The 22,692-nt window shown below is 48.7% G+C and overlaps 6 protein-coding genes across 6 annotated transcripts; 2 read left to right on the forward strand and 4 right to left on the reverse strand.

Moving 5' to 3' along the window:
* The first annotated feature begins 2,202 nt into the window (after window positions 1–2,202).
* BC939DRAFT_218585 (uncharacterized protein) lies at window positions 2,203–6,129 on the forward strand. The gene is made up of 2 exons (XM_051550760.1): window positions 2,203–2,224; window positions 2,412–6,129. Exon 2 carries the CDS (start codon window positions 2,541–2,543, stop codon window positions 6,105–6,107), a length of 3,567 nt encoding a protein of 1,188 aa, XP_051410429.1. The 5' UTR covers window positions 2,203–2,224; window positions 2,412–2,540; the 3' UTR covers window positions 6,108–6,129.
* A 4,320-nt stretch (window positions 6,130–10,449) lies between these two features.
* BC939DRAFT_478715 (uncharacterized protein) lies at window positions 10,450–11,297 on the reverse strand (the record flags this gene model as incomplete). Its single annotated transcript, XM_051558789.1, has 2 exons — window positions 10,450–10,859; window positions 11,006–11,297. The coding sequence occupies 2 exons, from the start codon at window positions 11,295–11,297 to the stop codon at window positions 10,450–10,452; spliced, it is 702 nt and encodes a 233-aa protein (XP_051410430.1).
* Window positions 11,298–11,410: 113 nt separating this feature from the next.
* Window positions 11,411–14,543, forward strand: BC939DRAFT_457100 (EAP30/Vps36 family-domain-containing protein). The gene is made up of 8 exons (XM_051556433.1): window positions 11,411–11,761; window positions 11,881–12,016; window positions 12,116–12,952; window positions 13,084–13,189; window positions 13,325–13,547; window positions 13,654–13,790; window positions 13,941–14,191; window positions 14,384–14,543. The coding sequence occupies exons 1-8, from the start codon at window positions 11,658–11,660 to the stop codon at window positions 14,471–14,473; spliced, it is 1,884 nt and encodes a 627-aa protein (XP_051410431.1). The 5' UTR covers window positions 11,411–11,657; the 3' UTR covers window positions 14,474–14,543.
* On the reverse strand, window positions 14,540–17,303 carry BC939DRAFT_457102 (uncharacterized protein). Its single transcript, XM_051556434.1, has 2 exons — window positions 15,848–17,303; window positions 14,540–15,733 (listed from the first exon to the last, which is right to left on the reverse strand). The coding sequence occupies exons 1-2, from the start codon at window positions 17,055–17,057 to the stop codon at window positions 14,685–14,687; spliced, it is 2,259 nt and encodes a 752-aa protein (XP_051410432.1). The 5' UTR covers window positions 17,058–17,303; the 3' UTR covers window positions 14,540–14,684.
* Window positions 17,304–18,001: 698 nt separating this feature from the next.
* On the reverse strand, window positions 18,002–19,578 carry BC939DRAFT_218661 (uncharacterized protein). The gene is made up of 4 exons (XM_051550761.1): window positions 19,192–19,578; window positions 18,817–19,053; window positions 18,579–18,690; window positions 18,002–18,432 (listed from the first exon to the last, which is right to left on the reverse strand). Exons 1-4 carry the CDS (start codon window positions 19,480–19,482, stop codon window positions 18,071–18,073), a joined length of 1,002 nt encoding a protein of 333 aa, XP_051410433.1. The 5' UTR covers window positions 19,483–19,578; the 3' UTR covers window positions 18,002–18,070.
* A 1,440-nt stretch (window positions 19,579–21,018) lies between these two features.
* On the reverse strand, window positions 21,019–22,450 carry BC939DRAFT_399124 (rhomboid family-domain-containing protein; the record flags this gene model as incomplete). The annotated part of the gene is made up of 4 exons (XM_051552458.1): window positions 21,019–21,333; window positions 21,470–21,576; window positions 21,700–22,048; window positions 22,157–22,450. 4 exons carry the CDS (start codon window positions 22,448–22,450, stop codon window positions 21,019–21,021), a joined length of 1,065 nt encoding a protein of 354 aa, XP_051410434.1.
* Between the last annotated feature and the right edge of the window lie 242 nt (window positions 22,451–22,692).

Consider the following 22,692-nt stretch of genomic DNA (forward strand, 5'->3'; position numbering starts at 1 on the left):
GCCAGAGGAGGTCGTCCTAGTATCTGTCTTTGCCGCGCGCTTTTCTTGGTTTACTCTGGATATCACACATAACTTGTACACTAGCATTCTGTTCAGTCATTAAAAGGGCAGCTCATCCATTGTTAACACTGTTCATCATATCTGTACCAGAGTCGTCCTAGCCTCTTCCATGCTGAACAATGAGAATATGACATCGAAAGGGATCGTCCTTATTGTGATGCAAACGATCGGGGCATCCCTACGTTCATCTATCTGCCTTTCCTTTTCCTCCACATCGTAGTTTACACCGTTTCATGCATGCTGACCACATGGGACATCGAAAAAAAAAAATTGCCCGAGAACAGATGCGTCATGAGCAGATCGTAACAATAGCGCACAGTCCCCATTCCTTATAACGTTGCCAGTCGAGTCATTCACTCTTGGCCCTATTCTCGAAAAGAGCAAGAGAGCTACTGGATGCACGAGGACAGGACAATTGAACGGCCAAAGACATCTAAATGCCGAGGATCAAACAAAAAACGGAGGGTGCTGTGCGCTTTGGCCGCTCTTCGCAGTCTTTTTTTGTGGTAGAAAAGAGGGACGGATGCGTCCGGCCCTAAGACATCACACCCCGAGCTGTTCCGTTTGTCTTTGAGCTGGATGGCTCTTTTTGGTGTGCTGCAGGTGGGTGTCATCCATGTAGAAGACTGTGGCGTTTGATTTGTCTTGGGGGGCTTTTTTTGGACGATCTGCTGTCAAAGCGGGAGAACAGGGCTCCTATCTGGAGGGCACAAGACAGGTGTGCGTTTATCGTGTATCTATTGGGATCAATGGCGAGAAGATGGTCGTGTGTTATGTAGACTATAGTAGTTGTATCCTCAGGATATGAGTACACTAATAGACAGGACTATAGCCCCCTCCTCCTGCAGGTTGATGCTGCGTATCACTCAACAAAGGAATGGAGGGGTCGGGAGCCTTCAGCCTGCCTCTATTTTTGCGGAATGTAGAAACAAAAAGCGACAACTCACTGCAGAGCACTCAGCCTCTTCCTTATTATCCATGAGGGATGTGACGCATGCGTAGGGGTATGATGGAAAACGAATAACTTTATGTAGGGTTCTGCAGAGGAATGCTACTAGTTCCGTGAAGGATGTACCCGGGTGGTGGAGAAATATAATATAGCAACATACTGCCGCCTGGGGCATGTCAGTTCCCTTTTTCCGTAATTGCACCTTGCTGGTGGAATAATAAATGCAAGACCCGCGTCGTGTCTTGGGAGAAGAAGGATGCTACATCCTGGCCCCTCCCCCAAGAGAAGTTCCACTTTTAGATGCAACAAAGCGCAAAAGCCCCTGCCCCTTTCCCCTTCCCCTGGCATGTTTATTCGTTGACTGTGTCTATTTTTCTATTTTTCCTATTTGTCTATGTTGTTTGTTCCCATTGGCCCTCATAGCCCCTTTTTGTCTTGTCTTTGAATTAACGTCCCAACCTTACCAGACAGGCGAATGAGACATTCGAACCATAAGTCGCCGAGGAAAGGCCAAGGACCAAGCCAGTGTCTATGCCAGTGCCATGTAAACTAGGGTATGTGGACTAGACAGTGCGCACGCTTTCCTTTCTTATTTTGGCAGTGGCCTTTTTTTATTTGTCTCTGATTCCAGGCACGATTTTGCATGCTGTCCAAAGGACATTTCTCTCTTTTTCTTGATCTGCATTTCCTTCCCCTCTCTCTCTCTTCCATTCTCTTTCCTCTCTTACCTCTCTCTCTTCCTTTTCTCTCTTCCTTCTCTCTCTTCCCCTCTTTTCCCCTCTTTCAACTACTTGTGTCGACTAATAGCTCCTCCAATCGCCCATTCTCACTCGTCTTTATCCTATTTGTAATTCCTAATCATACCCCATCCTGTATCACTTCTTCCACTGTAATTATTCACACATCCACCATACACAACAAAGGGTAAAGAATCCTTTTGTTGTCCACAGACATCTCCCTCGTACATCTTCTCCTTCGCAATTCAAGCGATTAGTCTGTGTACTCATCTGCCTCTCACTTATTCTTTCCCTCCTCCTGCCTTGTTCCTCCCACTCTCCTCTATCTCTATGTCATCCTTGGCCTACCCACCATCCAATATTCCGCGCACCACACAGCAGCTAATCTCTGTAGATACCTCCTAGACTCATTTTACGCGCTACGAATCAAGAGCTGGTCTCGAAATTTCATTTCTAGTACCCTTTTCCCTCACTAAAGGTAGGGCCTATCCCACGAGCACGGGAAAAACGGAGGATTATGAAATTCTTCCTGTTCGCAGGGACACTTGTCATGTTTGATTACACGAGAATTAAAATTTGACTACGGGATAGAAAATAAACCTGACACGCTTAGACCCTTACGTTACCCTAACCCGCCACTTTTGCGATTCTATTTTTTAAACTAGCAGTAGCTGCAAGTGATCGTTTGCGACTACGGTCATAGTGTCCCAAAACACCAAAAACACACCAGATACTCCACTCTCCAAACTTCGCCCATCACACACACCCATTGTATATACAGCATCTCTCTACCCATGGCATCGTCTATCATTGCTTCTTTTCCTAATCCTTCATTCAATACCATCCCTCCCTCACTTTCATCCTATCGCCAAAATACAACCAACCCTCAGCAGCATACCACAATGACCAAGGACTCAATAACACCTGCTTCTGCCCCATTGCCGCTTCCCTCCCTGTCCGGTCCTATCCCCATCTATGACACACCCAACTCGCCACGTCGATCAATGTCGCCCATAAATGGCGCTGCCTCTGCAATGAAGAACTTTCTCCGGCGGAGGCGGGGCACCATCACCAGTAGCATTAGTAATAGCAGCAATAACGACAGTAACATCGAAACACAGCAAGACACCAACAGTACAAGCAGTAACAGCAGTAGCCACGATCAACCACTATCTGAATCACTCTCCCTTGGACTCGCTCAGTCGTTTGTCTTTGTAGGAGGATATGGTGTCGAGCCCGGAACGACAACGCTCGTCTATGATGTGGATTTGTCTTCTGAATGCGACTCTCCAACGTTCCCCAAGGACCAGGCCGCAGTCTTGAGTTCCTCCTTTGAGCCCGGCGAGTCGGTGACTAGCCTCGATGATTTGGCTTCGGAGGGATCGATGGAACAGGCGCCGACCTTCTCACAGACGATGATGGTCCACTTTGACGGTGACGAGACGCTTTCGATGCGCCCATCCGTGCGTCGAATCAGACGCTCGCGTCATAGGTCGATGACTGCCGGGGTACCGATTAACTGTGCGGAGTTTGCTACTTTGATGTCTATGGCCGCTTTAGACGCTGAATCGCCGAACGACTCGGACATGATGATGGCTGCTGCAACGGCTGCCTCAGTCCAGAAGAGATTGACGATGAGATCGATATCGATGGACAGTCTAATGTCGACCTTTACGTCAACGGCCGTTCAGGGGGAGGACGGATGTGAGATGAACGATGCTGTGTTTCAGGACCGCCAGGACCAACCCCAGCTCGAAGCACCATCCCCGGACAGCGCTAGAAGTAACGAGATTCAGAAGGGTGCTGAGGAAGAAGAGAAAACTGAGCTCGATGAGACAGATACGTGTGGTAGCAATTTGGACAGTGAGCTGGTTTGGTCGTTGGATGCGACGGACATGCCTGCGGAGAGTTTCAAATTGCAGTTCACGCTTGAGGATTTCAAGACTGATACAGAGGAGGAAGATAATGATGAGGCGGAGCAGAGCAAGGATGGTGATGAGGAAGAGGAGGAGCAACCTGCGGAGCGGCAGAAGCATCATGAAGAGCAATGGGCTGAGTATTTACAAACAGAAAAGAAGCAACAGCAACTCCAGCAGCATCAAGAACAAGAACAGCTGCAGCTGCGGCAGCAATTGCAGCCGCAACCGTCGCTGATCTACCAGAACTCTCTCAGGCTCCTGGTAGGACAAGCTTTCACGTCCTCAACTCCCTCAAACAGCAAAATGACTAGCAACGGCAACGAAAACAATAGCAGTATCAACGGTACTGCCAAGCGGCCAACCGCTGGTGCCGCCTCTGCACACCTCCAGAACACGCTCGAGGATCTTGAGAAGGAGATTGATGGGTTTCAATACAAGGAGTCTGACGAGATCGAAGGTCGCTCGGGCGCGTCTGTCCCAGTACAGAGTAACAAGGTCCTGCTGGTCTCGAATTGTTCCTCACCGACACAGTTCTATGATGCACCGCAGACACGGTATGCGCTTCAAACGTTCTTGGCGAGCGGCGAACGAAAGTTTGAGGAGGTGGTCGAGTACGGGTTCCCGTCCGAGGTGCTTTGTAATGCAGATGGCCGAGCTGGCAAGCACACGGTAACTGGTGTTATTAAGCGGGAGCAGCGGAAGAAGCCAGAGAGGTGTCGGTATGTGACATTGAGGGTTACACTGACGCCCTGGCATGCGAGAGCGGACGAGATCAAACTGTATGGTCCAATGGGTGCGCCTGGCAAACAGTTGCAGTTCAGGTCGATGGTCCATAGGATCTTTTCACGGTCGCCCAGCAACGGCAGTAGCGTCGCCTCGTCTCCACGTCTCACGGCTTCTATGAGGGTGCCCTCGAGCCGGGCCATGGTTAATACGGAACAGTCCATGGACGCTGCTGGGACGCGGCGTCCACGGGGTTTGACCGCCAAGGAAGCGATGGAGTCCGATACGGCCACGCCTTGGTCGGAGCCGATTCTCACACCGCCACCATCCGGGCGTTTGGAGCCTAGTGACCTGTCGCGCGCCACGAGCTGTATCTTTGACAAGACCCAATCCGAAAGCCGGACCAGCGACCGCACCTTTGGAAGGGTGAGCGGTACAGTCAGGCAACAAGACAAGGTCATCGTGATGCCTCCTTCTCCAGATCCATCGCCTGCTCTGAATCCGCTTTCGTCGCCAAAGGAGATTCAGGTCCAGACTCAGGCTCAGGCGCAGGAGAAGAATGCTTTGATCGTGGGTACGGGGATGATCTCTCCTCCTGGCACGCGTTCATCATCGCCGAGCTTTCATTACCATTCACAGTCGCAACTTCCAAGGAGGGAATCACTCTCGCCGTTGTCTGTTCCGATCAAGAACCTTTACGATAGTCCCTCAACACCCATCATGGCGCCCATGCCCATGCACATGTCCTTGCTGTTACCGTCATCGTCGCGCCATAAGCACTCCTCATCCGCCAACGAAACAGACGCGTTCCGCGAGAGTGTTATCACCCCGATTGAGAGCCCAGGATCTGAAGGTACAACGATGTCTACCTCTACCAAAGATTACTTTAGTCGCCGACGTGCCGAGAGGGGAGCAAGTTACCGGGGCGATGTGAGTCCTAGCTCCGGTCCTGGTGCTAGTCCTGCACTTCAGCCCCAGCAGCAGCAGCAGCAGCCGAGACGGAGTTCGAGGTATCCATACCAGCTACATGCACAGTACCAGGAGCAGGTGCTCCGACAGCAGCATTTGGCAGCGCGCTCGCCCGTTCCATCTCCGCACCCACGTACGGTGTCGACAATAGAGCAACAGCAGGAGTATTATCAAGCTGCAGCGGCCGCGATGCAGCTGCAGCTGCAGCAACAGCAGCAGCGGCAACAGAGGGAGCAGAAGGAGCTGGCGCAGGCGAAGCAGGGCACCAAGCTGTTCCATTTCTCGTCGAAGGATAAGAAAAAGAAGTCGAGCACACCTATGGTCTCGGTCTTGGAGCTGGAGGACGCTGAGGTCGAGGAGGAGGAGATCCAGCAGCAGCCGCGTGTAGGAGCTAAGAGCTGGAGGCGACAGAGTCAGCGTGTCGTTGCCTCGGGTACTTCTCAGAACTACCACGGCCATAGCAACAACAACAGCGGCGGCTACGGCGGTGCAGGATACCAGCAGCAGATGGTGTGCGCGCCGTACGAAGTTTCGAGGCGGGATGAGAATGATGACCAGCAAGGCGCGGAGGCGTACTTTGAGACGAATGTGGACTATCATAATCACTATGGAAAGGGGCACGGGCGAGAAGGCGTAGAAGAGTATTTTGATCGTCAGTCGAATGCGGCTTCTGCGGCAGCCGTGGGTGGATGCTGGAGGGATGTACAGTGTTACCAGACGGATAACATGAAGGATTATGCGTTCCCGTGAAGTCGATAAGAGGAAGGCATAGGCGAAGGCGCAACAGGCACGAGTTATAGACATGAAGCATATAGCGTCCTCCTTTCCATGACCATAAAGACACTTGACAATTCTAATGCTCTCCTTCTGAAAACAATAAAAAGGAACAAAAAAAAAAGTACGTATATTTTTCTGCATATTGCTATGAGCTCTGAGGGCGCGTCCTCCTGCAAAGTCCTCATTCAAGTCGCTGCTTAGCTGTTATGCTCTCACTATTATGGCGATTTTCTTAGGTCAACCCTCCGGATATGGTTTTCTATTGTTGCTTCGCATGAGACGTTAAACGCATACCGCCTCGATTCAGAATACTGATGCGATGCGGGTACACCTGTGGGGCATTTATTGGCTCTTGTGTCTTGAATGATGTTGTTGGACGTTCCGCGATATAAATCGTCGTCCATGAATTTGCATCTTGTGGTGAGATTCTGCTGTCGCTTTGTCGTTTCCGACTCGTTTGATGGTGTTCTTTTCAGCAGCATAACTTTTTTTTAGTTTTTTTTTCTGGTCGTTGACGTTTTGGGACCAATGTCCATTCTTCTACTATGAAATTGTTCCCTTATTTTTCTTAAACCAGCTCAACCGTAGACTGTATGTAGCCCGAATGTCAGAGACACAGAAGAGGCTTTAGAAGAGCCAAAAAAAAAAAAAAAAAAAAAAAAAACTGAAGTACTGCATGGAAAGCTTACATCTTTTCGTAGGATGGAGAACTATGATAAGCCAATTCTCCTTGCATTGTAACCCTAGATACGATTGAGAACTGGCATGGGTTTGTCTAGAGGGTTTCGACTAGTTCAGCAGACTAGTATCGGGCTAGTGAAATGGGACGGACAAGACTGATGCTAATCCAGACCCTGCTGATTCCCGTGGGTAAGTGAGTGAGCGGAAGAGCAAAAGTGGAGAATAGAGCGTTTCAATCAAGAAACTAGTCAGAAAGGTGGGAAGTTTAGTCCAGGGTTAGAAATTGACGAGCGAAGATACAAACACTCTTTTACGAGGAGTCAAATCCGCATGCATCGTGGGCAAGTAATGTGTCATAGATATCTATTGCTGTTGGGCCAATGGCTGTGAAAGATGCTCCCTAGAGGGATAGGACAGGGAGGTTGTGTGCCTGTCAATGACGGTACTGTGGAGTGTCTCAACTGCTCGGTTCTGAGGGTGACCCGCGCTGACGAAGCCGCGTATTCCAGTGATGTCCCCGGTTATAGACAGGGAATTGTGTGAGAAAATACAGATAGGGATTACAAAAAGAGCTCTTGCGATGTATGAGCTGTATGCGCTCTATTCAGCCAGTCCGTTGCACTTAGTGGGAGTGAAATGCAGTTGGTGGCGGTGCTCGTCTGTTGGATCCTATTGGCCAACTCTATCGGTTTCATCTAGCAAGCAATTGTCGCCCTTACTTGCTGTCTCCTTGGACCACTAACTAATAGTCCAGGTAAGTTGGAAAGGCGCCGTAATTTAGGTTTTAAGGATAACGCTGACAGGAGACAATAGTTATGAATTAGATATCAGACTCAGCAATGGTTCATTTTTGCGATTCATTACTAAACTAATTCTCATCGCAGCCGACTTCAACCCTAAACGAATGTAAATGCCCCAAGGATAAGACAGCACTTGACCCAATATCTCGGCATCCTCAGCTCATAGCCACGGCTCCCGTCAGCAATAATGGGCATGCTAACATAAACGTGTTCATTTTATTCATAACTGTAGCGTAGCAGTCAGAAATATGTTGAATCGAGTGAAGAACTTATTCGATGGTGAAAGGAGCAGCCTTAAATCAATTGCCTAGCAATCAACACTATTGGCGACAGGTACGGAAAAATACAGCATGAGAGCACGCAAAGACGCTGTAGATACGTATTTCACTCACGCCAAAGCTCATTTAGAATGGACTTCAATGTTTGTAGCCATAAGCGTATGAAGGTGCATGAAAAGCTGACGGCATTTCTCTTGCCCTAATACTGGCTCTCATCTAGTTCTTCATCTTCTCATCTTCATCTTCGTTGTCTGTCTCGCGCTTTCGTTTCGTTCTCGCGCTTCCCCAACGCGCTGCTTGCCGAATCTGCTGTCTTCTTTTTCGCGTTTTCCGCGACCGCCATAACCAAGCGCACTAAATCCGTCATTATGGAAGATACAGTGTTCTCGTAGAGGCATGCGCTGATAAGGAATGTTAGAAGGATGTTACCATGTAGAGAGAATATTTGCGAGAAACAGCCAGTGCGTTAGATGTCCATATCCCCCACCGCGATGAGAGTAAGGAGAGCGTTTCTTGCAATGCATTTATGCTCATGGTCCCTCTATCTACATGTTCGCGCTTGTGCCCGTGTGCGTTTTAGTGCTGTTGTGTGGGAAGTTGCTGTTTAATACGTTGTATACAGTGCTATCATTGTGGGAGCCCTCACTAGCTGGGGATGCGAGATTATATCCTTGAGAAGGGAAAAGTAATACGAACGGGTGTAGATTTGACCTTCGAAATAGGGCTTTGACCTGTTTATTTGTAGAAGTATTATGGAGAAGCGAGCTGGTAGGAAATTACCAGTAGCGCGGCATCTCGAGGCTATGGCGCAAGGAATAGCTATAGTGGACCAGTTGGCTAGTGAAACTGAAGAAAATATCGAGCAATCGAATTAGTAACTTGGAAGACCTCAAACGCTGAGAAATGGATATGAGCAATAGATAATCAGTGAAATGAACGAGCGTATTAAAAGAATATATTGGTAAAGGTTCTACTTCAGGAAGAGGCGCGAAGCGACAGTAGGTCCTTCAGTTCCTGGGACTTTTGAACCTGTTACTTATACTGAGCCATCTGCTCCTGCTGCTGCTGTGCCAACTGCTTTTTCATTTGCTCATTTTCTAACATGAGCTGCTGAATAGTAGCGACATTGGCCGTCACTGCCTGGTCTTCAACTGTTGGCAATAAATTCCCTTGGTTTTCCTCCTCTTGAGCCACCAACACACCACTCTCTGCATCCGATGCAGAGTCTCCGCTCGTCGCACTTTTATCCATGCCATCCACACTGTCTACCTCTGAATTGCTGTCTCCGATCTGCGTATCCTCATCGCGTTCCCATTCTTCGATCAGCTCACTATCACCTGTATTGACCTTGTCCCTGAACTCGGTACCTCTTGCGATATTCAAAGACACTCTGAGTTTTAGCAGTGAAGTAGATCTCTTTAGGGAACCAGTTGTACGTCTGCCGAAATCCTGGAATGTGGTAGGACATGTTCTCATCGAACTCGATATATTGCAGTGGGGATTCGACCCAGGCAAGGCGCCAGCTGTCACCGACCTCCTTGAACACCTCGTTGATTAGGGCTATGACGTGTTAATGTGTTAGACAATTGATGAGGTGGTTAGGGAAGGAGATAGGAATCTGCCGCGAATTATGCTATGAAACACGGCTTTTATTTCTGTGTTGCTCTTTCTTTATAAAGCTATGTTGGCAACAACAGGGTGCGTGAATTCCTTGATATAGTGGCCACGGATCCTGTTTGACAGACTCGGAGATTCAATCAGATAGCGAGCCATGCTTAAATAACCAATTGCTTCAATGGTGACGACGTCGTCGAGATCGGAGCTGGGGTTGCAGTTGGCAAGGGCTGACGGCATTAGGGATATCACTTTATGTCAAGAATGAAATGAGAGCCTGGCCAGAACGGCTTGCTTCATCTCCATAATTCAAGCGCATCTCTAAATATTTTCTCTGCCCTTGCATCTCATGGCAACTCCCAAGCTGTGCCATAAATGATGCAGATCCAAGTTAGATCATTGGGCGCATATAGGCGATGAATTCAGTTACCGCTCTACCATATTACACGTCTTCCAGCGGAAAAGGCGGTGGTAATCTCCCACGGCGGGAAACACGCGCCTGAAATGAATCATGCGCGGTAGCAGAGTACGTAGTCCAAAAACAGATGGCGAAGGGTGTTGTGTGACCACAATATCAATAAAATCCATGACCAGCGATATGGTGAATACATGCGGCGATGGAGATCCCTGCGGAGGAAAATATGGAGACTGGGAGACGCTGCTGTAGCGCTACGCTAAGTGTGTAATCCAAATGCACCTAATCGATACCAGATTTAGTCGGTCGATCCTTTCTATTTGATGTGTGCACAAATAACACCCGTAGACCCCAAAAGTTAGTCTGATTGCACCAAAGATGTATACAAGCTGTTGGCGAAAAGATCAACAAAAAAATAGCAAACAAACACGCTCGACAGTGTTCAATTGCACGGTATATATTTAAGTCTAAATCTATGTGCATAGCAATATATGATTCATTTCTTTCCACCATCTAGTATCTTTCCATTACTCGTCCCGAACCAGCCTGACACCCTTAAAATCCATGAACACAAACTCTCCTTCTCTCTTAGGCTCGCCCTCATACTCAATCCTATAGCCATTATACAACTCTGGGACCGTCAACACCATCGTATGGAACTCTCCCATCTCGCCACCCATATCCACATCCCCCTGTCTCGGCTCCAACATCGTTTTCTTGAATTCCGGAGTGAGTTTTTGGCCGACGAACTGGCGGGCAAGGGATTCGTCATTGTTCAGCTTTTGAATCGACGCGCAAGTGATAAGGAGTGAGAAACCACGAGAGAAGAGCGTCGATAGGAGCTCATTTCGATCGATGGCCCAGATCGGACAGGAGAGCGGAATAATGTCCTGAGTGGCTCGGGTCATGAAGTTATCGCACACGTTCAGGATATCGCCTAGGAAAGCAGGGCATGGAAAGCGAATTGGAAAATGGTTAGTGCGGAAACGCATTAATTAATTGATGAAACAATTGCTGTGCAACGTTCCATTGCTTCGATTGCACACCCTAAGAACTTCCCGACGATGCAATTGCACAACATACCGGTGACAAGGAGGTCGAGGTTATATATTTCCTTGACCTCGGCAATCTTTTCGCGGTAACATTCGAGATGGGTCTTGCCCTCTTCACCGATCTCAACCAAGATGTGAGGGATATCGAGCGCCTTAGCCTGCAACTTGATGACTTCGAGCGAGTGTGCTTTGAAGGAGGTGAAGTTCTTGGGGCCAAATGTGATAAGAACCACAACGTCGTGCGTCGCTTTTGTCAGGCACAGCGCCAACGTACAGTCCTTTCCACCCGTGAACGATACCGCGGCTCTTTTTTTGGTTGTCATGGAGAATGAGTAGGAGAGTGCGGAATGAGAGATGTGTCGAAGGGAGATGTGATGTAGAAAATGGAGGGAATAGGGTGGTTTTCTCGGAACAGAAAGTCTGTTTCCCCGCACCGCGCTGACATTCCCTCATTTGACCATTTCTGAACGAGTACCAAAACCACATCGCCCTCTTTCTTTTTCATGAGCAGCCTCCTTCGCCATCAACGCGACAACGACCAGCATCGACACCTCCCGACAAGCACAACAGGACACGCCTTCCCAGACAACAAGCCAGCTCTGTCCGTATTCCTTCGGGTCTAACTATAACATCTCGCTCTTGAACACACACTTCAGCATCGCTTCAACTTCAACTTCAACTTCATGGACCGCTGGGACCCCATCCAGCTCACGTCAACTTTCCGCCCCGTGCTCGAGCCACACGAGACGATCCAGACGACCCAAGACCAAGTCGGTCTCTACGACGGGCAAGTTCATATCTCTCAATGGGTCCCTGTGGTGCTCCTACACCTCTACATGCTGGGAAAAAGCACACCTGAAACCTATGTTAACGACGTGTCCTGCTTCGCCAACTTTTGAATGATAGCCGCCAAAAGGCAGAGGATTACCCCAATGGCACCGTCTATCTAACTAGCTACCGCATCCTCTACATCGATACCAAAGACCCCGTCCGGAAATCTATTGGCCTCCAGCTACGGCTCATCAATGGCATCCAGCACTATGTACGTCCCTTCTCTCTTCTTCGTATCATCAGAAGGACAAACAGGTCACCCTCGTTCTGTCATTCAGCGCCTAAAACTCACACTTCTTCTCTCCCTTAGGGCGGATTCATGTCCTCATCGCCAAAACTTACCCTCGATCTATACCCGCGCCCACATTCCTCCTCCTTGGATCCCACTGCCTCCACCTCTCTAACCAACGGGACCACAACTCTTTCAGGACTCGACACAAGCCTCTCAACCCTCTCCCTCAAATCCGAACCCTCCTGGGTCTGCGCGATCTGCTACCATTCCAATCAAGGCTCCTTCCTCAAATGTGCTGTTTGCGGTGTTCGGAAACCGGCCCCTAGTGCTGATACTCCTATCCCCGCTACCCCAGTAGCCAATCCCTTCCAGGTGACAGAATCTTACAGCAATATCATCACGAGCGGAATAGGATCGTCAAGTCCGCGGTCTGCTTCGCAGAGTGGACCTATGACACCTCCGATAGCGACTGCAACTGCGATGACAACAGGAGGAGGAGATGGAGAGCATCCAGGAATCGCATGTCCGGCGTGTACGTTCCACAACGATCTCTTTATGATTCAATGCGAGATCTGCGGAACCCAGTTACAAGATGCTCAGAGTATCGCCTTTACGTTGCATCGCCAGGAGCAGCACCAGCGTGCTATTCGACAGTTGCCCTCGACCACCGATGTCGCCACTGAAAGCGCGCGCGCCTCAACACCAACTGCGGCAGGAGTAGGAGCGGCGGGAGACATCAAATCTGCGAGCACAGGCGGCTCCAGCGCAGGGGGTAGTAGGTTCTTGGGACTTTATTCCGGTGCAGGAAAGTCAAATGTAGAGGATACGAATAGTGTGAAGTTATCGTTTCGGGCAGGAGGTAATTCGAATTTTCATACATTGCTGAAAGCGGCTATGGCCACCAGAGCTTGGGAGGTAAGGCGAGGAGACTGCTTTGAGCATGTAACGTTTGGCGAGCGTCGTTTCTCGTTCTTTCTTTTCATGGGTATTGGGGGTTTACTGATAGGACAGGATGGTTTTTTTCTTCTTCAAAATATTGGATATAGGCCAAGCCAAAACCGCACCCAGAACCGACGATGGGACTGGCTTCGTCGGCATCACAGCAGGACTCAACTCCAGGATCATCGCCGGTCATCAAAGTCGGCGGTATAAGTACGTTTTTGTAACAATAATTACCTACTTTGGTCTAATATCATAACCTGGACTACTCGGACTGTCTGTCAAAATCTACGATCCGTGGACTAAACATCCATGATCTCTTTTCTTCATTCTGTCGATTTCTGATAGGCGGGATTATGCGCACGGTAGAAACAAACAAGAAAGCGACCGACGAGACATTATCCCAGGCATTCCAAGATCTACAGGGACTGATGGACAAGGCCGCAGAGATGGTCGCCCTCGCAGAGAGTATTTCGAACCGACTGGCGAAATCCAATACGATGAATAATGAAGAGACCGCGACCTTCAAGACCTATCTACTCAGCATGGGTATCGCGGCTCCTGTCACAAAGTAATAATTTCGTTCTCAGGTTTAATGTAATGAAGTGAGACGCACGTTTATGAGCATTGGCTAACATCGTATGCGTTTTTGATTGATCGCGTGGGGAAAAAAATAGGGATACGGCAGGAGCGGTTTTCCACAAGGAACTGGCGCGTGAGTTGGTCGAGTTCATTTTACCGATCGTCGAGAAAGAAGGCGGAACTATGAGTCTCATGGACATCTATTGTGTCTTCAATCGTGCTCGCGGCGTTGGTAATATCATCCTCCATTGTTACTCACTGCGGATCTTTTTTTTTTTTTGCTGGATCAACAGCTCCCTGTACCTCATTGAACTAACATCTCTCTACTTCCTGCTTTCTCACCCTCTTTCGCCGCCTTTTTTTGCTTCAATTTACATTATAGAATTGATCTCCCCAAAGGATCTTCACACCGCATGCCAAATGTTCCCGGACCTGAACTTGCCTTTGCGGCTACGGAAATTCGATAGCGGTCTACTAGTCATTCAGACAATGGCCCGATACAGTGACGACGAGGTCTCGAGTGCAATCTCGAAACGCATTCAGGAGCTCCCGCCTGGGGCACCGGGTCTATCAGCCGTCGAACTCGCGAGCGCCATCCAGATTAGCGTCGCCCTCGCTCAGGAGCAGCTTTTGGTATGCTTGATCTCGTTTTTTTTTTGGGAGGGGGGGGAGTCCTGTTGTCTTTGAGTATGTGCAAGGAAACGATGTGAAGGACGTATATCGGCAGGATCGACAAGAGTACTAATCCGGTTTTTTTTTTTTTTTTTTTTCACTGCTGTATTATTTTTCAATGCGTGTGCTTTTGTTACGCTCTAAAAAAAATAGATGACCGAGGCAAGGGGATTGATTTGTAGAGACGAGTCCGTTGAGGGACTACGTTTCTATGACAATTTATTCGCAAAGTGGGAGATCTAGAAAACTGTCAAAGCATTTACATACATCCCAGCTCTGCGCACATAATTTTCGAAAATCAGAATAAAAGCGCATTTATTTCTTCATTCAAACGCTTCCTCCACGTTTCTAATTAAAAGTACATGCTACTCATCGTTGCGGAACAAAAATTATCAAGGGGTCCGAATGTCCCCCTCAAAACGGCTGATCTTCATCGCTACTATGTCCCTGGGTCTTACAAAGATCGAGTATCCAGCGCCGTGGTATCTAAATGTGAAGACAACAAGATGGTTCCATCCTCAATTCCATCATTTGCTCCCTTAATCGACTCCTCGCCCACATCCACCTCTCGTAGGCCAATCACTCCGGTTGCCAGATCCTGGCCCTCGTCTTCGCCAACATCGTGTCCATCGAACGTATACTGTGTCCCTGACCGCTGCAGCGCCAGGTCTCGTCTCCGAATCTCATAATACTTTTGATGCTGCAAAGTCTTTACATACTGTCCATGCTGTATATCCGCGAGCGTCCGCGAAAGCTGGTATCCCTTCGAAAACGTGCTGTCCGAGCTTTTTCTGCTGATCATACTGAAGTCACTGGATTTCATTGAGCCAGAGCTCGTTCTTGTTCCTGTTCCTGTGTCAAACAGGGTGCCCGAATCCATGGGCGTGCTGTTGTCGTGGTCTGACGAATACGCTGTCGTCGATGGAAGCGACATCGAGGGCGAGTTCGTATTGGGCGCGTACGGGATGATCAAGAACGGTTCTCTTTCGCGTTCGCGTTTCGTCGACACTCCAGAACTTGCTCTTGCGGCCGATGATCCCAAGTCCACAGTACTGAGGTTGATCGTATTATGGCTCGGATTCGAAATAAGCTGCTGACTGTGGGTTTGATGCTGACGAGTATGTTGATAGTGATGCGCTCGGAACGGGACCATGGGCGTCGAGGACGCCTCGGATCCTGTCATAAAATCTTCCCTGCTACCGTTGTCATCCATGAGCGGTTCCCTTGACCGAGAGTTCCTGAGCGTTCCAGAATCGTTGCCCTTGGGCAGTTCATAAGTTCTCCATAGTTTTCGTGAATATTTCACAGCAATAAAGGAAATGACGCCGAGTAATATGACACTGGTAATGACGATCTTGATGATGACTGGTATTGACATATTTTGGCCTTTTGAGGCGATGGATGCGGGTGTAAAAGTCGTGGTCCAGATCCATGAAGTCGTATTGATGATAGCCACTTGGGGCTCTGAGAATTGTCTAGGTCCCGTCAGTCCGCCATCAAACCCTGCCGATATTCATTGCAACAAAAGAAATAAAAGAGGTTAAAATCATGGATTATGCTATCATGCAATGGAAAGGACGAGGACAAAAACCATCTCATGAAAGTGCGTTACTCTACCTCCAACAAGGATCAATTGATCCAGCGTGGCAAGCTGACAGGTGGCGCCCGCGCGCCCTGGAAACGGCAAGTTCATAATGCTCATCATCCGCCACGTCCAATCGGTTGTACTCAACACCCATGAATCCCCTAGACTACCATTCACCGAGGCGCCTCCGTACATGAACACGTCCCCATTCGCCAGCACCACCGTACACGGTGATAACCTTGGCACTGGTATTCCTACACCAGCTGCTGCGCCCTTCAGCGGTATTGTTGAGATCGGCACCGATGGCGGCGCCCCGTTTGCGACCGTCACCATCGAGTTCACCAGGTATCCCGTTCCAAACGGTACACAGCTCCCAACCGTCCCATTCGCCGGATTCATCAGACTACACCCTCCCATAATCAACGTCTGCTTCATCCTCGGTAAATACAGCACAATCGGCTGTGTCAATCCCGGCGGCGATCCCGAGCTCGCAATTGCTGCCGACCAAGTCCACTTATCGAACCCTGGCTGCGTATCCAACAAATCAAACTCGGCCGCCATCGAGAACGTCTGTGTCCCTCCTCCTCCAGTAGCAAGTGTGCCTCCATAGAGCACCATCTGCCCCGTACTCTCATCCAACGCTATCCCCACCGATGTCCGTGGGGTTCGTGGGAAAACGCTCGCCACGGCCGCCGGGCTCAAATAAGCCCATTGATTCTCTGTGATATCATACACCACAACTAGCTGCCCAATCTGATCCCCAACCCCCGCCAGGACCAGATTCTTCTGGTCCGCCGAAACTGCGACCTTTGCATCTTGTACAAAATATCCCGCCTGAAGCCGCTTCCATGGAACCTTTGTCGTTGCAAATGTTGCGTCCAACGGGATCGCGAGCGTGTCAGCCGTGGCCAGGAACGGTGGGATCATCGAGATCGTGCCCGAGCAGATGTAAAGGACGTTGTTGACGATACTTGATCCGGCGTTGTAACGAGAGGTGTATATCACTTGTGGGAGCTGTGATGTTGGCTGAGGTTGTGGTTGTGCGGAGACCGTCGGGAGTGCATGGAAGAGGAAGAGGAGGAATGCTGTTGTTGTTGTGGCGAGAGCTGTTGGGCGACTACGAGAGACGCGACGGGTTGATTGTTTCTTGACCGATAGAAGGCGCTGTTTTTGCTGTTGCCTGTAGCATTGGGTGCAGTACAAGAAAAATGAAGGGAAGGGGGTTATATTATTCATGAGCATGATGTAAATATGAAGAATGAGCGGCTGAGTGAGAGATAAGCTGGTAAGGATTGTCTTTGAGCGAGAAAGAGAGAGTGGTGTGTGCACGATTTATTGAGATAGTGTGTTACGAACACTGTTTTAAGCGTGAAGTGCAGAGTAGTGCTTCAAGGGTGAAATAGAAAAAAAATAAAAATAAAAATAAAAAGATCGCTGAGAAGAGGAGGATGAAGGGCCGAGGGATGGAGAAAAGGAAAGGAATGAGAGATGAAAGAAGGAGAAGAATGGGGAGAAAGGGAGCCGTTGAGGGGGTGTGGGTTTGTGAAGTGTGAACCAAGGGCTGAGTGCTATTTATGTGATTCTTATTTTACTCAAGACAAGAGACAGGGGCAGATACACAACGGAACAACCAACAACCCATCGCAGTGGGCTGTCATCATGACCGAGAAGAAAAACGACAAATGAGGAATTACCATCACTACTGCCATCAAGGACGAAGAGTGCCCCGTCATAGTGCTTTGCTTCGTTTTTCATACGGTCTTTATTTAGACGAAGCTGACATTCTAAAGTAAAGACGCTATACAGGCATCGCATTGGAATTAGACCAATGCTATGCCCGCATACTCCCTGCTGCTGCTGCGGATGCATCCCCCCTCTCTTGACCAGGGAAAAAACAAGACCCTGCCAATGTTTAATTGCAAAATGCAGTCTGCTCTCAAGGGCCAATGGGTCATTTTTTGAGTTATTTATTTCTCCGCCCTGGCTAGCACTGCCCTCCCCCATTTCCCCATTTCCACAAAAAATAACCCCCTCACAGCCACACTCATGCCCTCAGCCCGAACTAGCCGATCGATCATTCGCTGTGTTTCTTGGTGCGCAGCCGTTGAGATGATGTGAGTATTATCAATCATCCTCACACACAGCGTACCACCGATCGACCTGACCGTACTCCTTTCTATTGAACATTGTCATTCATGTTTCTATCACATTTATTAAATTGCAATATTCATCTCAAACCGTGCTCGCTTCCCTTTTCACCTCACAGCGATCGACCAGTACGCACAGCTGCTCTCATCTCCATACAACCCAGGGCTCGTCATCGGACCCACCAAGACCCCAAAGAACACCATTCCGAGGATAAATCCCACATAAACCCACTTCTTCCACGACCCATGTCCCTCAATCGAGGATACGTCCGGGAAGCCCATCAGGTTACAGAACGAGTGGCTCAAAGACGGTCCCAAAAGACTTGACGTTCTCAAGAACAGGAACGTCGCGAACCATCCGAATAGGGTCGTGTATGTCAACTGGACTAGGGCGATGAGCCCTGCCTGGATGAGTGCTTGGCGCGTCCGGCCATTCTTTACGAACGTTCCGTAAGCATGATGCAGGTGAGCTGATCCGTTTGAAAGGCAAAGTTACAACAATAGAGGAAGAAGAAGAAATAATGGAGGAGGGGCGGAACACGATAAATGGGATGACGGAGAGAAGGATTGACAACATTGTAATTTATACACAGGAAGGACATGACAAAGTGCTTACCAATACCAAACACCATCGGGAGCCCAAAGACCATCGAGCGTATCGAAGCGCCCGAATAGGAAACGACCGCAACCATGCATGCTCGAAAAATGAACTCTTCTGCGATGGGACCCTATTCATTTCATCCCGTTCGGTACCACAGAGCCAAGAGGCCGGTATATGTATACATTAGCTCCTCATAGGAAATATTGCGTTACAATCCAAATAAAACACTTGATATTCGTGCTATAATACATACCACGATATAGTTCCTGATCCCGATCCACGATGTCAAGTACCTTCGTTGAACCGACCAATGGAACCGAGCCTGAAATGGCAGCTCACGATCCAAAAACTGCATCATCAACGGACCCAGGAACAAAATGGCGACCAACAGCACTGGAAGCACAATATGGTTCAACGCCTTGATCGGGTTCGTGGCAGGGATCGTCAGTCCCAGAAGCCGGAAGAAGTGACCCATACGCGTCCATAATGACTATATAGATAGGTTATTATTTTTTTCAGGCATTTTATTGTTGCACATAAGAACACATTAGGACATACACATACTGCAGGGTTGAACATATGGACATGGAATAAACGAAAACAAAGAAATGGCGGTATCATTATTTACCATATCCACTGGGAACACCCCTGTAGAAGTAAAGACGATCCAGAGATAGACGGGTACAACGATCATGGTCAAGAGGATGCCCTTTATCCGCTGTTGGATCACCAGAGGGTGGTCCCTGTCCAGAGGACGTTGTATTTGGTAGATATGCTGAGGTGATGGGCTGCTGGGTGCTTTAGTAGCATGAGCGGGGAGGGGGAATAGATATAGAAAACTAACAAAGAGGACAGCGAACAGCACGCTTGAGATCCCTGCCAGCCATGGCAAGATGAGTCCTTGATGGAATGAGTTCATCCTACTCAGCCGGTATTTCGCTTTCTGTTGGCTGGCTTGTAAACAATTGAAGTGGATCCTGTGGTGGGGGTTGTAGACAGTAATGAGATGAGCGAGCGGTGTTGCTTCTTCGCTTCTTCATCTGCTTCTCGAGATGACTTCGCCCCGTCCCTGTTTCGCTCGAAATTAAGGTTTTCAGGATCAGACACCACAACAATGATTTGACCTTCTTTTTTGTGTCACCACACAAAAAAAAAAGAAAAAAACGCGGCGTCTACTCGGGGCTGACTACATTTGTTCTTCTGGAGAGAGAGAGAGAGAGAGAGGAGGGTTCTTTTAACCTGTCGAAGCAATAATGGCTACAAGCTGTTCATTTTCGGAGTCAGCAATAGAAAGACTAGTTCCGAGATAACCAGAACCAGGAACAGGGGCAAGGAGAAGCACACGAGGATTGATGGAGGATACAAACCGGACCAGCCTTTTTTTCTTTTTTTTTTTCTTGTTCACAGGAACTCATGGCATCGTAGCGTATCTACGACTTTCACAATAACACCTCATGCCATGCAGAAGCTATACACTGGCTGCGAAAGTGTTGATAGTCTACCAGGGCGTAGCAAAGGAACTCAATGCGGAAGTGGCTCGGGCCATCCGACACGAACTTTTTTGAACTCGATTTGCAAAACGATCACCTGCCATCGCACAGGCTGAGAACACCGGGAAGGCAGCGTCGTTCGTCGTCCAATCTAAGAACTCAACTACCCGCGCGTTTCTAATAGAATCCAAGAAATTCCTCTTCCTGGCCATCCGTTAATTCCCTCCCATCGAGACCAGTCCACCCAGTCTACCTGTCATTCTCTTTGTGCCGCAAGATAAATGTACTCCCCTACATACATTGGTCGTCAAGAGGCAAAGGCAAGATCCGTTTGTCTCATCTCGAGATGCGTCGACAACGTTCACAAAGAGCACCACCATGGCTATTGATGTTAACATTTTGGCTTTTGGCTTTTGGCCTTTTCAGGAGCCTGGCCATCTCCAAGTAGCAAAATAGAGCCTTCCTTGCATGCGGCTCATGGTCCCGGCCGCCAGATCCAGATTATACTGAGACGGGACCAACTTGCTCCCAAGTTGACCAATGTGTGGTGGCGGTTGATGTTGGGAAATTAGGAAGGTCTTCAAAGAGGAACATCAAGATGGCCCAACCGTCCTAATGCTTTCAGGGACTCGTTTGTAAAGATGTGGAGCATGAAGAAGCTGTCGTTTAATAAAAGGCGCCAACACCTATAAAACAACTTTTTTTTCTCTTTTTCTGCATTGAGTATCAAGCAGCATGCACAGAAAAACGTTGCTCCGTATGAGTAGACAGACGCCCAGGAATGAACATTCTCTTTATTCAACAAACATGTATGAATGTGTGTGAATGCCTCCAGTAAAAAATGCCGATATATGTCGCGCCCATCCTCTCTTGCTTCCACCGCCCATTCACTCTTCGCCTTTTTTTTTTTTTTTTTTTTTTTTTTACTTCGTCTTTCTTCTATTCCTCGCCTACGTTCCGCCAGTTTAGGTTGATCCCTGAGGCGGATCAAACGCATCGCACCACCCATTGATCGGCAAACAGCTCAAATACTTGCACCAGCTGCAGTTATTCACACCCTTGTAAAAGTTCGTCAATCCCAGGACAATGATCAAAACAATCACCGGCAGCGCAATGAACCGAAGTCCCAGCTTAATGTACTTGTCCCGCTTTGAGAAGTAGACCACAGGCATGAACACAAGTCCTGTCAAGATTCCGGAAAAGAACCCTCCAATATGCGCAAAATTGTCCAAGAACGGGAGCAACCCGAACCCGAATGATACCAGGATCATGAGCGAAAGCTGTGTCAAAAGAAAAGAAAAAAAAATATGGATAGTTTCGTATAGATTAGCAGATATCCTTTTTTTTTTTTTGCTACCTTGTCAATCAAATATGCAGCACTCTGATAGTGTGTCCGCTTCATCAAATAAAGCCTACCTTGGACAGTTCCCAGCATGGCCGCACGACCAACCTCCAGTTCTGAATGAGATCCAGTACAAGACAGCCGATCAATCCAAAGATCGCTCCAGATGCGCCCATCGATGCTATATATTTCAACATGGATAAACAGAAAGTAAGGAGAAAACGTTAATGAATGAATCCTGCAATTTGAGACCCTACAGCCCACAAAACAAAAAGAAACAAAAAAGCCTTTGAAGTGCACTTACGTGACAAGAGTGGTGCAAAGTTTCCTCCAAAGATGAAGCCCACAATTCCCGAGGTCATATAAATGATCCCAATCCTCCACCATCCCATATCCCTCTCCAGGTCGGCTCCCGTCCGCATCTGGAACATCAAATTGAACAACAGATGCACAACGCCTCCATGCAGAAAGATCGGCGTAATGAACCGGAACCACTGGTTCGGCGGCTTGCCCGTCGACGCAATCGGCGTGAATCCACAAATATCCGAGATCGTGCACACCGACGTCGTGTTGTCCGGACACTCAATCTGCATCGTGTCCAGGTATGTGCTCCGCATGCATGGCACAAATCGAGCTCCCGTCACAATAAACGTCTATCATCCAATAAGCAAAAAAAAATGAAAGGGAAAAGTGTTAATAAACCGCCCCTTCGTGCAGATATCGAAGACGATAAAAAAAACACATGCAATTGAAACACTTACCCCTGTTCCGGGACCGATCATTGGGTTAAACGGATGGGTCTCAATGATACTTCCCGTCCGCTGATATCCCTTCACAAACTCAAACACCAGCACTGCAATCTGCACCGCCGATACAAACCACACGAACCAAGGCCTCCACACCTTACGCTTGTTCAGCTGTCGTTGCACCTTCGGATCCAACAACGCCTTCGGAATTGGCTCCCCGTTGAGTTCCTGGTCATCGTGCGGCGGTAGTGGTGGCGGCGGTAGCCCTCCTTGGCTGTACTGACTTCCACGACTGCCGCCACTATCCATCGCCCGATCATTGCTATATCCTCCATGCTTGCCATCATACTGCTGTTGTTGTTGATGTTGATTTTGGTACGAATTATCCGCTCCTCCTACTCCCGCACCCGAGGTATACACCGACGCCTGCTCATCCCCACCATGCGTGCCACTGCGCCCCATTACCGGGCTCGCCATGTTCTCAGCCGTCCTCGTATCTGAAAACTGATTCCCCTGTCTTGCCTGCTCAAGGTTTGAGGAAATAATATCGA

The sequence above is a fragment of the Gamsiella multidivaricata genome, assembly GCF_025024155.1.
Source record: "Gamsiella multidivaricata strain RSA 2152 chromosome Unknown BC939scaffold_49, whole genome shotgun sequence".
Lineage (NCBI taxonomy): Eukaryota > Fungi > Mortierellomycota > Mortierellomycetes > Mortierellales > Mortierellaceae > Gamsiella > Gamsiella multidivaricata.